Raw genomic sequence first — 15141 nt, forward strand, 5'->3', positions numbered from 1 at the left:
GATTTGATTTTGATTCTGAAGCTTGTGGTTATCATGTCGCTGCTTAAAATTCGCAAACATTAATTTATTGCACATTTATTGGAAAGTCTGAATTTACCAGAAGTCCGAATGTGCGAATATAAAACCAACTTTACCGAAGTGCCCGTCAGGTACAGCAAATTTCCTCAAAGAAAAAATCTCTCTCAACACTGTAAACTATACAGGGAACCACAGCTGGTAGCCTACATCACTATAATATTAAAAATTAATTTATTTGTAAGCTACTTACATATAAATTACACAGTTTTTATAATAACGTTATAATAAAAAAAATTATGACAATTATAGGCTATTTCTACTCATTTTTATATAGACCTAAAAATTTAAATGGTGGCTGTCAGAAAACAGATTTATACATTCAATATTGAAGTACATGTTAAGCACAAATACAATGAATATGCAATAGTGCATATATTTAGCAAAATGCTCCTCTCGAAGTTCATTTTTGTAGCTGACTGATGCGTTTTTGGACATTGAAGGGCTTTTCTGGGGTAAATGTGACGGTAAATTTGACATTATTACAATATGTTTTAATGACACCTTTCCACAGTTGAAACATGAACATGAAAGATGACATGATACGGATTTTGGTAAGTTCTACTATATCTTTCAACATACCTTTGGATGTTCATTCATGTTTATTACATGTGGAAGAGTTGGTCCGTTCACGCCCGCTCTGCATGAACTGAAGGGCTTAGCGCTACAAGCCACAGAGAGCCACGAATGATCGCGACAGCTCGCGAGACGTCTATGGTCTCACTCCAGTCTATGGGAAAGTATCCCATTTTCGATACTTGTGAGGTTTGTTGTGCTTGCAATTTCACCTGGACCTATTTTAGGTGTGCCAGCTGCCACTTTGGGTGGCACCGGCACACCCTGGCACACCCGTGGCTACGCCACTGGTTCAAATATTTCAACGCATCCGAAGCTCAAATCGGATCCGAAATTTTCGCATTCATATATGATCGGAACTCCACGCAGCCCCCGTACTAGCCTACTCTCCATTGGAAATGAATGGTCATGAAGTACTTCCGGTCCAACGGCTGTCTTTTGTCGTGTGCAGTGGAAAGGCAGCTTCAGTCAGGTTTGACGCCATACTGAATTTAACACGGATGAAAACGAGGTCTTTACAATGGCATGCGCCGTTTAAATGTGTAGGTCACATAATTTTCACAACTCGCAACTTTCAAAACTGCTTTAGACCTTATTCACAGCAGCGCCATATCTTTGATTTTTTAATGGGAATGAAAGCGAGGCTGTGAGGGATAGACATCTCTTAAGTGGGTTGTACAATTATTTAATATGTTTTTTGATTGTTCTGCTTACGAAGCAGTAAAAAAAAAAACTTTAAATGAAATTTGGGTAGACAAAAAACTCCAACGATGCACTAAAAACACGGTAAGTATATCCCTCACAGCCTTGCTTTCTTACCTGTAATGGCACTGCTCTGAATAAGGTTTTTGTCTAAGAAAGTTTTTTTCTTCTTCCTCTTTTTTTTTTCCAGAAAGACAGTTTGTCAGCTGATCAGTAGGATACTGTTAAACAACAATTAGTGAAGGTGTTAAATCTTTTTAAAGTGAGTATCAGAAGATGCCAGTTTTTTATAGTGCTTAACAGAGGAAAAAATAGAATAAAATAAATGCAACGCAGCGTATTATTACAGGAACCTATGAGAAACCTGAGCCTGGGAAGTCACCTGTAGGAGAAAAAAAAACCAAGATCCGCAAATCCGTCGCCACAGTTTCCCTACTCACAGTTCCTATGGTTTATCAAAGAAAGACTTGTTTATTTTGGGTTGGGTGGAGTTGCTGGGTGTTTGACTCTCACTGAAGAAAAAGTACAATGTGAAGAGTTGGACATTTCTGAATTGTGATTTTCTGTCAAATTTTACTTTCACACATGCACCAAGAGATTTTGTGTGCACATGAAACCAGGAAATATGCGTGGATTCCAGTAAAGCAAAAATTCCTTTTAACTTGTTACACGAGCATTTACAGTTCCATACTGCTGTAGTTTGGTTCTACACGGGAGAAAACAAGTTGTTTAGTTGTCAAAGCAGGTAAGAAATTCACTGAAGCTAATGTTTTATTATTATTATTATTATTTGCCTGTGTAAAAAGTTAAGCTAAATAATGCTTATATGTAAACTGTAGTAAACACGTGTTTCTCAGTTCCTTTTGGTAACGAGTTAGACTTAAGGTTATGTTTTTATATAAATAAATTCACAAAAAGTAAAGCATTTTTGTACACTGAAAGAAATGCCGTAAAACAGTTTACACTCAGAAATTGTTAATAAATTCAACAGATAATTACAAAGAATGGGAAAGTAACACATTGAATTTAAGTCACTATGAAATCAAAATGAACCATTCTTATTGTTTAATGGAATATTGCTGTGTTTATTATTTATTTGTGCAAGTAATTATTTTTTAATTCATAATCTTAAATCAAAATAATAAATAATTAGCCTTCTAATTTCTGGTGACGTATTCACTGGCGCGATGCTTGTGTAAACGCCAAAATAGACCGCGTCGTGTCCGAATGTCGTGTGCAGTGGAATGGTATGTGCCAAGGTCACATAATTTTCACAACTCACAACTTTCAAAACTGCTTTATAGACCTTATTCACAGCAGTGTCATCTTTGATTTTTAATGGGAATGAAAGCAAGGCTGTGAGGGATAGACATCTCTTAAGTGGGTTGTACTATTATTTAATATGTTTTTTGGATTGCTCTGCTTACAAAACAGTAAAAAAAAAACTTTCAAAGAAATTTGGGTAGAAAAAAAAACTCAGAACTATAGCTTTTTACAGCAGATACCACTAAAAACACAGTAAGTATATCCCTCACAGCCTTGCTTTCTTACCTGTAATGGCACTGCTTTAAATAAGGTTTTTGTCTAGGTAAGTTTTTTTCTTCTTCCTCTTTTTTTTTTTTTTTTTTCCAGAAAGACAGTTCATCAGCTGATCAGTATGTTGTTAAACAACAATCCATTGAACCCACTGTTCTTCTATCACTCCCTTAATTCCTGTCAAAAATTAGTTTGGAGCTACCCTGACTAAAGTCTATAAGATCGCACCCTTCATGCCGACATTAAAAAAACGTGAAAATTTGTAGTAGAAAGGCTAAAATATAGTATTTTCTTGTAAAACATGTTACAATAATCATTTTATTTACAGCTTCAGTCAGAGACCTCTACTGAAGAAGAACACTCTGATAGCTGAGATGATGGAGACGCTGCAGAAGACGTCCCTACAAACGGCTGCTGTGGAGTGTGATGTTTGCACTACAGAGAAGAACAGAGCTGTAAAGTCCTGTCTGCAGTGCTTGGCCTCCTTCTGTCAAACTCACCTGCAGCTTCACTATGAATCTCCTGCGTTTATGAAGCACAAACTAGTTGAAGCTTCCAGAAACATTCAGGAGAACATCTGCCTCAGTCATGGGAATCTTCAGGAGATTTACTGCCAGTATGATCGTCAGTGCATTTGTTGTTTGTGTGTGACTGACAATCATAAAAACCACAATGTGGTGTCTATGGGTTCAGAATGGACTAGTAAAAAGGTAATCAATGCTTATAATCAGGTAGTTGTCATTTTTTCCTGAGTTGATACTATTCATCAAAGTCAATTATTTTTAAATACCAACTTAAATTAATGAAATAACCTGGCTTACCTCATCATTACCTCACTAATCTCAGAATTTTTGGCTTTTATATTTAAAGACTGCAATATGCGAATGGCAAGATGTATATATCTACTTATATTATTTAATGATTTTGTATGTCAACAACTTCAGATAGAGTTAAAGAAGATAAAGGTGGCGTGTCAGAAGCTGATCCAGGAGCGAGAGAGAGTTCAGCAGGAAATTAGTGAAGCTGTGAAGTCTTTTAAAGTGAGTATCAGAAGATCCCAGTGTTTTTACAGTGTTTCTAAAAGTGTTCAGCATGAGGATAAAAACAGAGAAAAAATAGTATACAATAAATGAAACACAATGTATTATTAAAGGACCCTAGAACCTACAGAGCCCAGGAAGTCACCTGTAGGAGAAAACAAAAAACAAACAAGACCTGCAAATCCATCCCCTCAGTTTATAAACCGTACTCACAGTTCCCAAGGTTTAACAAATCGTGACCCATGGCAATCCGTGCCCTCAGATTTGTAAACCATACCTTTGGTTTTTCAATCTGTACCATCGAATTCCTAATCCGTGCCCACACTTTCGCAAATTTTTCCCAGGGTTTGCAATCTATACTGGAACTGGAAATTCATGGGTATGGTTGATCAATCCGTGGGCGCGATTTTTGTTAAACCGAGGTAACAATTTATGAATCAGTGAGTAAGTCACTTTCATGCTTTGTAGTTATAGCCTAGTGCATGTTTGTGAAAAATGGGAAAACTAATTTTCTATAAACAAGCAACTTTTTTTTTATTTTGCATGATTTATGATAATGGAATAATACATTTAATTGAAATTGGTCACATAAATACAGTATTTTGGCTGTTGTTCCTGTCCAACAGAGTTCAGCACTAGAGACCATGGAGGACATTGAGAAGGTCTTCACTGAGCTCATCTGCTCTCTTGAGAAGAAACGCTCTGAGATTAAAGAGCAGATCAGAGCTCAGGAGAAGACTGAGATAGATCGAGCAGAGGAACTTCACAAACATCTGGATCAAGAGCTGACAGAACTCAGAAAAAGACAAGCAGAGATTGAGAAACTTCTGAATACTGATGATCAGATCCATTGTGTGAAGGTAATAACAGAAAAATGTTGAGAACTATCCATAAAATGAAACATCATGCTTGTTTTGTTTATTTTAGAAAATATTGGTTGTGTTTTACAGCTTATTTGAACTATTGTCTCATTTCAGAGCTTTCAGTCTGTGTGTGTTTTACCTTCATTTGAAGACGTTCCCAGCTTCACTCAACACACTCGTCTGTCTTTTAAAGACATTTCAATCTCAGCATTTAAGGAGGTTTTGGAGGACATCTATCAACAACAAACAGCCAGAATATCACGAGAAGGTCTGAATCTTTTAATATGTTGGTATTGCTCTTCATACTCTGCAGAATTAAACCAACAAATTAACCGTACGCTTGTTTTGGATTTTCAGTGTCAAATGTCCATGTTACAAATCCTCCAGAACCAAAGACGCAAAATGATTTTTTGCAGTGTAAGTTGAACTGTGGTTTCTTCAAGGCAATCACTCATTAATTGATAAGTATCAGTGGATATGATCTGTTACAATGTGATCATTTTGGAACCAAAGTTTACTTTGTTCAATATATGTTTTTTTTTTTCTTTCCTCCTCCTCAGATTTCTGTGAACTTCACCTGGATCTAAACACTGCAAACAAAAACCTCAAACTGTCAGAAGAGAGCGGAAAAATATCATGCTCTGATAAAGTTTATCGATATCATGATCACCCAGAGCGATTTGATGAGTTTCCCTACATCTTGTGTCGAGAGGGTTTGTACGGTCGCTGTTACTGGGAGGTGGAGTGCAGTGGCAAAAATTGGGCTGTAGCAGTTTGTTACAAAGGAATTGGACGTAAAGGAAGAAGTGATGAATCCAAACTTGGGTTGAACAAAATATCTTGGAGATTGGGCTATTATCTGCAGAATTTCAGTTTCATTCATGATAAAGCACAGGTCCGTGTCCCTGTTGTCTCTAGAATAGGAGTGTATCTGGATTACAGAGCAGGAACTCTGTCCTTCTACAGCGTCTCTGACACAATGACTCTCCTTCACAGAGTCCAGACCACTTTCACTGAACCCTTATACCCTGCTTTTTTTGCTGCGCTGAGTTCGTCTGTCAGAATCATAGAGCATAGGAAAGTTTAAAAAGACCAAATGTAAAAGCAGAATTTATAGCAAAGTTATACACTGCGTTCCAAATTATTATGCAAGAGGCAAATCAGTAAGATTTCTGTACAAAGCTTTTACATTCACCAAAAACAGCGGATTATCTGTGAATCCCAGCTGTCTGATGAAAGTTTGTAAAATTATCCGGTGTAGAACGATCACTTTAGAATCCTTCATATCATCGTTTTAGGAAATTTAAATAAGGAGGCCGAGCATATTGTATATTATAACAACCATGTAATATGCATTTGCGTGACAAAGGCATTACTAGCTAAATGTGGACTGTAATGACACTCGAGATTGAGCGACTGAACCGCTGTAGAGTTAGAGGCGGCGCCACGCTCGGTGCGTCATCGACAGTTATATAGTGTTAGGGGAGGGGCTATGCTCGGGGGACGATGTGCGTCATCAGACCCCCGTTTTAGCTCCGCCCAAAAAATCCTGAGCAGAGACTTGGTGAAAAACTGTTTAATGCTCTAACTTCACAATTAAGCATTACACAATTCACAGACTTTGTAATGTGTTTCAGCAATACATTTGTAACATTTATAAAGTGTTTAGAAAGAATTCTCAGAATTGACTTTACAGGGACTTTAATATGCTATTGTGTAAAGAACTATTTTCTTGCGCATCACATCCCCAGCCTCCATTTGTAAATTCCAAAACCTCATTTTAGAGCTATTAACGTTTGAGCTATTGATATGCAAACAAATGCAGTTATTGGATATATATATATATATATATATATATATATATATATATATATACATAGAGAGGGAGAAAGTGTGCTTTCTATAAATAATAAAGGGTAATTTAGTGGAGAAAATTATTTTTATCCTATTGTTTTTTTTTACTTAGTGTCTGTGGGTTTTAGTGCATCTGTTGTTGTAGGCTGTCAGGAACTTTGGCACTGAAATCTTATCGTGAAGTGATATAGAAATGTAATGCTGTCAACAGACCTAGAACTACTAGCTGTGCATTTATTGGAAAATAATTGCACACCTTAGAATCTTTGTCATCCAATCAGAAACAAGGACTGCCCCATGGTGTAATTTGTAATATTATACTGTAGGTTGTGTGGCTGGCAATTAATATGTACTGTGTTAAATATGTATGTATTTTTGTTAGTTAGGTCATGCATTGAATATTGTTTTTTTTTTTTGTTATTTGCAAGGGATTGCTGTCCTCTGTTTGTGTGTTACAGTGTGCCTAGTGGCTTTGTACAGGACACTTTATCTCTGCTTGGACTGGTGATTCTTGTGGTGTGTCGTGAAACTCTAGATGACGCAGGATGATCCTTATCTCAATCTGCTTGCAATCATATCATTTTCTGTAGGGCAGACCTGATTGGTTCCTGCTGTATCAGAGGCCAATGAACTTACTGCTCAACTTGGTCAGCGTTTGCTGTAGACGTTTGCAGCGCGCTTTCAGAAACCCTCCACCTTCCCCAGCTCCACCTGTATAGAGCTGCTATGGGTAATTCATGTTTGCTACATTGTACAGCAGCAGAATGTCGTACTTGCTCACGGCAGTATGTCAGGTATTGAATATTGTTTTCTTTGTATCTTTGTTTTTGTTATTTGCAAGGTATTGCTCTCCTCTTTTTGTGTGTTACAGTGTGCCTAGTGGCTTTGTATAAGAGCCAGGCCTGCTTTGACACTTGATCTCCTCGTTGACTCTTGTGTGGCGGCACTGGCTGTATGTTGTGTGTATAAGAAAGTTTGCACCTGTAATCATGATTAAAGGTTTTTAAGGGCATTTTGCTCGTTGTTCAAGATGCATGCAGGTTTTTTCTTTTCTTTGTTTGTCCTTTGCAGTTTGAGGCATTGTGTGTAAGCAGGCCCAACCCTTCTTGCTGAGAACTATACTCTCCTTTTATGAATTTTATTGACATACAAATGTTTTAGTTGATCTTTTAATATAAGATCTGTGTTAGGATAATAAACCTTGTATTGATATTGTTCCAAATCTTAAGTTTATAGATTCTTTTAACCCTTGTGCTGTGCTGAAAATCCTTTACCTTAGTTGGTGTTCCTGGTCAAAAATGACTGGCCTTTAACAAAATTGGTTGTAAATCTCCTATTATGCTATATTATCACCAAATCTTGGGTTCAATATTTTTGTCAACTTGTTTTCTTTCAATTAGTACTAGTAAATCACACACCCTGCAGAGTAGCATTCACATCTCTCGAACCTGCCAATCGTGCTTGCCCTGAACTTCGACACTGTTTGTCACCGCTTAAAACATATCAATACAGTCATCCAGGATTAAGCTTTAAGCTTAACATTAGGAAAGCTAGTCTGACTTTGATGTAAAATAGTCAGAATGAATAAAAATAACCCTTAAGTTCAAGATATGATTTGCCCCTGTTTTGTGTTGGATTTAGTTTGTTTATATATATATATATATATATATATATATATATATATATATATATATATATAAACGCAATATCACACAAGCAAGATAATCAATTTTGACTGTTTTTGCTCTATTTTGCCAACAAAAGTAGTTCTAAACAAAGCAGAAAAGTTGTGTCTCCCAGTAAAACACAGTGCTGTTTCATTCTTGAATGATTCAGCATTTTTTTAATGAATCAGGGGAGTCAAACCGCTCATTCTGTCAGAAGAGAACAGAAAAGTATCCTGATCGGCCAGAGCATTTTGATTTGTGTAATTACATTTTGTGTCTAAAGGGTTTGTACAGTCGCTGTTACTGGGAGTTTGAGTGCAGTGGGGAAATTGGGCTGTAGCAGTCAAACAAAGTATTCTGGAGATTGCCCTACTATAAACACAATTTCCAGGAGTGTATGTGGATCACAGAGCAGGAACTCTGTCCTTCTACAGCGTCTCTGACACAATGACTCTCCTTCACAGAGTCCAGACCACTTTCACTGAACCCTTATACCCTGCTTTTCTAAATGGACAAGGAGCAGAAATGGAGCAGAAAAAAGACTCATTATAAAAAACAGAATTTATTCTATAAATTACTTGAACTGTTCACAAATGGAAAAGGTCAGTACAGTGTGTGTATACAGTAGGACTTCAGGGTAAATTTCCACCACTTTTTTCAAACTAAAATGATTATGCTCTCAATAATCATGATTTAATAATCTGAAAATTATCTCTTTTTTTTTTTTGATAACACTGATTTGCAATTTTGTTTTATGTTTGATATTAAAGATATGTATAACTTTATAGGGAACTTGTATAAAATGTAATGTAGATTTGAATGGATGTTGTTTTTATCTTGAAGTGAAATATATTGTGAGACTATTGAGGTCAGAAGTCATTGGAATTCATGCAGAAAACTCGTCAGTGGGCATGATGTTGCTTTTAATATTTAATTTTAGAATTATTATAATTCATGGAATCCTCATTTAATAATTCAATGAATTAGATGAACATTCAGAAATTTTTATTATTTATCATAACATATAGGCCAGTTAGGTTCAGCCATTTTAATCTTAATTCATAGTTTATTACTGTTATGACATTCCTTGAGCTAAAAATACAGACTTATGCATAATTTAGAGAACTGTAGAGTAATTCAGATGTATTTGAGTTGTATATGACTGAGATTTTGTCATTTAATTTGTATTTCATTATTCAATTAACTAAATTGTCGAAATACATAGAATTGCAGAAAATATTTAATTTAGTATTTTACATTAAATCATCAAAAATGATATCAAATGTCAGCTGTGATAAAAGTTTTTTACCCCAGTACAGGATCATTATCCCAATAGTGGGCAAAATAAACCACTTTAATGATCTTTTAAGTCTAGAACTAAACTATTGTAAATGTGCAAGTTTTAATAATTACAGTTCAATAATGTTCTGCAGTCGATCATATGTGGAAAATAAACTTTTTTGGTTGTTGTTTTCTCTTTCTCTGCTCATCTCTCTCTCTCTTGGGTAAGTGGGACACAGAACACACGCCCAGTTTTGTTTGCGCGCTGAAAACCAGGAAGTTTTTGGAATTCAAGAGAAAAGAAACTTATTTTTTCACTACAAGTGACTCAACTCTAATAGATCCACACCGCTGTTCTTTAGGGCAAAGCCAAGCAAATTTGAATTGTATTTCTGTCAAGGTAAGGACTTAATAAGATCCAAAGAGTACGACTGATCGATTTGTCTGCTTTTAATCGCATGCAATTATGTATTTGTGCGCGTGTAGAGAGTGTTTACTCCTGTAACTTGTAACAGGCCTGGTTAAACCAAATTTTGCTTTGTACTTCATTGCTAAACCATGATTTTTAATGAAAACTTCGTTTCAATAATACTAACGTTTCAAAAATGTACTACAAAACTATACTTTTTACTCTTTACAATTTCGCTTATTTTTTTAAAAATACAAACCTATTTCTGTGGTGATCATGACTAAAGAGACTATTCTGGGCTCAATACAAGTTAAGCTCTATTGAAAGCATGTGAACAGCATTTGATCAGCAGAGAACATAGTGATTTTTCCTCCGTTAAAAATCGAAATCTTGTGAACAGGCTTCTCTCAAACTTTGTTTTTTTTTTTTTTGCTTAGATACTTGGACTTTCTCAAATCTTGACATTATTCATACTTTCACCTCAGTGAAAAATAGTACTTGTCAGATAACTTTGCTTTTCTTGGCAAAACAGCCCTTATTAAAGGACAGAGACTGAGAATCTGTTCATCTTTGAACACTGTAAAGAAATGGCAGAGTCTGCAGTGAGTCAGTATGTGGATCAGTTCAGCTGTCCAGTCTGTTTGGATCCTCTGAAGGAGCCGGTGACGATTCCCTGTGGACACAGTTACTGTATGAGCTGTATTACTGACTGCTGGGGCCAGAAGGAGCAGGGGCCGCCGTACCGCTGTCCCCAATGCAGAGAGAGCTTCAGTCAGAGACCTCTACTGAAGAAGAACACTCTGATAGCTGAGATGATGGAGACGCTGCAGAAGACGTCCCTACAAACGGCTGCTGTGGAGTGTGATGTTTGCACTACAGAGAAGAACAGAGCTGTAAAGTCCTGTCTGCAGTGCTTGGCCTCCTTCTGTCAAACTCACCTGCAGCTTCACTATGAATCTCCTGCGTTTATGAAGCACAAACTAGTCGAAGCTTCCAGAAACATTCAGGAGAACATCTGCCTCAGTCATGGGAAACTTCTGGAGATTTACTGCCGGGATGATCGTCAATGCATTTGTTGTTTGTGTATTAATAATCATAATGACCACAACACAGTGTCTGTGGATTCAGAATGGACTAGTAAAAAGGTAACATCAAAAATAATTAAAAAAAAACATGCATAAACTCTTTTAATATTATTACCATATTGCCTATTTTTATAGGCTGTATTTTCATTCCACCTTGTTACACACCCCTTTATCGTACTGGAAAGGTGTTGTCTATTTTTGCCTATTGTTTATTATTATTTGTTTTGTATGTCAACATCTTCAGAAAGAGTTAAAGGAGATAAAGGTGGCGTGTCAGAAGCAGATCCAGGAGCGAGAGAGAGGTCAGCGGGAACTCAGAGAAGCTGTGAAGTATTTTAAAGTATGTTTCTTTATGTGTTCTTCAGTTTTAAAGTTTGTTTGACATGCAGAAAAGTTTTGAGCTCTAAAAACTGATTTAAAAAGTGCTAAAAGAATCATGACATACAATTCAAAGACTTCTGTCCACTCTGGAGCTTTTCTGCATTGTTTTGAGTCAAAATAATGATCTGCATGATCATATCTTCGTGTCTCTGACAGAGTTCAGCTCTAGAGACCATGGAGGACATTGAGAAGGTCTTCACTGAGCTCATCTGCTCTCTTGAGAAGAAACGCTCTGAGATTAAAGAGCAGATCAGAGCTCAGGAGAAGACTGAGATAGGTCGAGCAGAGGAACTTCACAAACATCTGGATCAAGAGCTGACAGAACTCAGAAAAAGACAAGCAGATATTGAGGAACTTCTGAATACTGAAGACCAAATCCAGTGTCTGAAGGTAATGATGCAAAAATGTTGAGAATTGATTGATTTAGATTTTTGGAAAAGATCTCAAAAACTAAGTTTGAATTATTACTGTCATTTCAGAGCTGTCAGTCTGTGTGTGTTTTACCTTCATTTGAAGACGTTCCCAGCTTTACTCAACACACTCATCTGTCTTTTAAAGACATTTCAATCTCAGCGTTTAAGGAGGTTTTGGAGGATGCCTGTCAACAGCAAACAGCCAGAATATCTCGAGAAGGTCTGAATGATTTTCCTTGGAAAATAAAATGTGTCATTCATGCTATGTAGGATTATAATTATTGACTTTATTGTTTCTTCTTGTCTTTTCAGTGTCAAATGTTCATGTTGCACAGACTCCAGAACCAAAGACTCCAAATACATTTTGGCAATGTAAGCTATTTTTTTCAAACACAAATACTGTACTGTTGGGGATAAACAGTTTAGGACCCTTGAAACCAGATATGTTGAACAAAGACCCGGAGTCAAAGTTTAAAATAATTAATAAATTGAAGAAAAATTTAATGAAGAATAGTTTGCAGTTTCATCAGCAGAAGCCAGCTTCAAGTCTCACAAGGAGTTTGTAGGCTGCTCTGCATACATTCATATTTCCACAACAATTATACTCCGAGTCAACTAACTACGTCTTCAGGTTGAATGATTCTGATTGGCTAAGAAAAATAGAGAAGATTAGAACTTTTTCACACGTGGACAGATGGTAAGAAGTGATGCTGATGAGGGGACCCTAGATTTAGGTACCGGATGTCCTTTTGGGGTCATGACATAGCGTCTGCTGATCTCAAGCAGAATGCCAGTTGTCCAGTACAAGGGACCTGCAAAGAACACTTAGTGCACATACACAGATACACGTTTCACAGCTTCTTCAAGGTTGAAGTTGATCTGAGCTCTGCTCTGAGCAGGAAACTTTCCCCAAAACATAATGATAACATGTTCTTTTCTCTCAGTGAGAGGTGCGGACAATATTCAAACTTATTTTCTAGTGTTTGAAAAGGAAAATAAATGCTTTAACATATGTTGAAGAAGTCATTCAAATAATTTAACAGAAAGATAAATGTTGATTAATAACTAAAAGATATATATTGAAGCGGCAGTGGATTCCAGAATCCATCCCTTCAGTACATATTAATTTATACATTGTTGTCAAAAAATGCAAAGTGAAATATTAAGGTTATAATAATAATAAAGTTTATGATTCTGTTTGTGTCCCTCCATCCTCCTCAGATTTCTGTCAGCTGCAACTGGATCTGAACACTGCACATAAAGAAATCAAACTGTCAGAAGAGAACAGAAAAATGTCATATTCAGATAAAGCTCAGCCGTATCCTGATCACCCAGAGCAATTTGATAATTTTCATTACATCTTGTGCCGGGAGGGTTTGTGTGATTGCTGTTACTGGGAGGTCGAGTGCAGTGGGGACATTTGGGCTGTAGCAGTTTGTTACAAAGGAATTGGGCGTAAAGGGAGAAGTAATGACTGTAGACTTGGCAGCAACCAAAAATCATGGAGATTATCCCGCTATCAACAGAATGTCCATTTCCTATATAATAATATAGAAGTCTCAATCCCTGCTGTCTGCTCCTCTAGAATAGGAGTGTATCTGGATCACAGAGCAGGAACTCTGTCCTTCTACAGCGTCTCTGACACAATGATTCTCCTTCACAGAGTCCAGACCACTTTCACTGAACCCTTATACCCTGCTTTTCTAGCTGGAAAAGGTTCATCTGTCAGGATCATAAAGAGCAGAGTTTAAAAATATAATTTATCAAAAAATAGTACATTAGATACTACATGACTGTATTGGACAGTTAAATTTACACATCAAACATTCATTTAAATGAAATAGTTCTGAATACGTAAAACATGTATTTGTAAAACAGTTTACATAAATCAAAGTATATTTTCTAGTGTGGTTGATGTAACAATGTTTAAGGCTCTGGGAAGAAGGAGGCGGGAACCGGAGAACGTTTCACATAACTTTAATATCAAAATGAACAAATGCAAAACAAAAGTAAAGCAGCAGCCCCTCACGGATAACTGCCACATAAATCATAATGAAATAACACCATAAATGGTCCAGACCTGGTTCTCTCTCATCCTCCACTGTTGTTGCTCCTCCTTTTATCCTCCCGGAGCTGCTCCATTAATAAATCGAGGCCGGTGTGGAGCGCAGGTGATGCTCATTAGCTAATGGCGCCAACAGCTTTGCTCCGTTCCCACGACTCTCGACCCCGCCCTGCTTGCCACAGTTGATTACAGCAACACTATCTCATGACCAATTTAAATGTATTTTACGAGGTGGCTAATTCATATGAATTTGTATGACGTCACTCGTACAAGAACAGAATAGTATCCTGATCGGCCAGAACATTTAGATTTTTGTAATAACATTTTGTGTCGACAGGGTTTGTACGGTCGCTGTTACTGGGAGTTTGACTGCAGTGGGTAAATTGGGCTGTAGCAGTTTCTTACAATTTAGGAATTTGTCATAAAGGAAACGGTTATGACTGTAAATTTGGCTCAAACAAAGTATCCTGGAGATTGCCCTACTATAAACAGAATTTCCAGGAGTGTATCTGGATCACAGAGCAGGAACTCTGTCCTTCTACAGCGTCTCTGACACAATGACTCTCCTTCACAGAGTCCAGACCACTTTCACTGAACCCTTATACCCTGCTTTTCTAAATGGAATAGGTTCTTCTGTCATAGGAGAGCTCGGATAATGTTTTCCCAGAATCAGATGTTACAGTGGGTCTTCATGTGTGTGTATTTCATCATCTTTAGCAAGGTTACTTTACTGCAGCTCATAATAATTGATGCAGTTCATCATCAAGCCACAAGATGTCAGAATTAGTTTGTGAAAATAATTGGCTGCAGAATGTAGTAAACTGTTTCATGTCACTGTTGACCAAAAAATTGGATAACTGGATTGACTTCAGGATGTGGCTTGGTTTTTGCTTGATTTTTACTGTTTCATATCCGACATTGTTGACAAAAAGCTGAGAAACAGCTGTGAAACCATTTAAAAGGAGATAAAGGCACATTCTTAAAATAATCCATGTACATAAAAGATTAATCTTTATGTTTGTTTTTATAGTTTAATATGTAATTAACAATGCTGTAATTTGTATCAAATAAAGAGAAAATCAAAGTGTGCATTTGTGTGATCATTTAATTAATTTCAAAGTGGAATAGAAATGTGGCTGTTTTAGGAAATATTTTGTCTCAAAAATCTGATTGTTGTTTTTCTTACCATGAATA

The 15141-nt window shown here is 36.7% G+C and overlaps 2 protein-coding genes across 3 annotated transcripts; both read left to right on the forward strand.

The window, feature by feature from the left end:
- Positions 1-1869: 1869 nt before the first annotated feature.
- LOC125248334 (tripartite motif-containing protein 16-like) lies at positions 1870-6023 on the forward strand. Its single transcript, XM_048160076.1, has 7 exons — positions 1870-2098; positions 3218-3599; positions 3834-3929; positions 4556-4789; positions 4907-5060; positions 5150-5209; positions 5353-6023. Exons 2-7 carry the CDS (start codon positions 3264-3266, stop codon positions 5877-5879), a joined length of 1407 nt encoding a protein of 468 aa, XP_048016033.1. The 5' UTR covers positions 1870-2098; positions 3218-3263; the 3' UTR covers positions 5880-6023.
- A 3821-nt stretch (positions 6024-9844) lies between these two features.
- LOC125248328 (E3 ubiquitin/ISG15 ligase TRIM25-like) lies at positions 9845-15036 on the forward strand. Of its 2 annotated transcripts, XM_048160069.1 has the most exons (8): positions 9845-9994; positions 10441-11148; positions 11333-11428; positions 11626-11859; positions 11949-12102; positions 12195-12254; positions 13104-13472; positions 14449-15036. In XM_048160069.1, the coding sequence occupies exons 2-8, from the start codon at positions 10591-10593 to the stop codon at positions 14601-14603; spliced, it is 1626 nt and encodes a 541-aa protein (XP_048016026.1). In that variant the 5' UTR covers positions 9845-9994; positions 10441-10590; the 3' UTR covers positions 14604-15036. The 2 variants fall into 2 exon arrangements, with proteins under 2 accessions (XP_048016026.1, XP_048016025.1); XM_048160068.1 differs by having other exon boundaries at positions 13104-14589.
- Positions 15037-15141: the final 105 nt, after the last annotated feature.

Source organism: Megalobrama amblycephala, linkage group LG16 (genome assembly GCF_018812025.1).
Source record: "Megalobrama amblycephala isolate DHTTF-2021 linkage group LG16, ASM1881202v1, whole genome shotgun sequence".
In the NCBI taxonomy this organism is placed as follows: Eukaryota; Metazoa; Chordata; class Actinopteri; order Cypriniformes; family Xenocyprididae; genus Megalobrama; species Megalobrama amblycephala.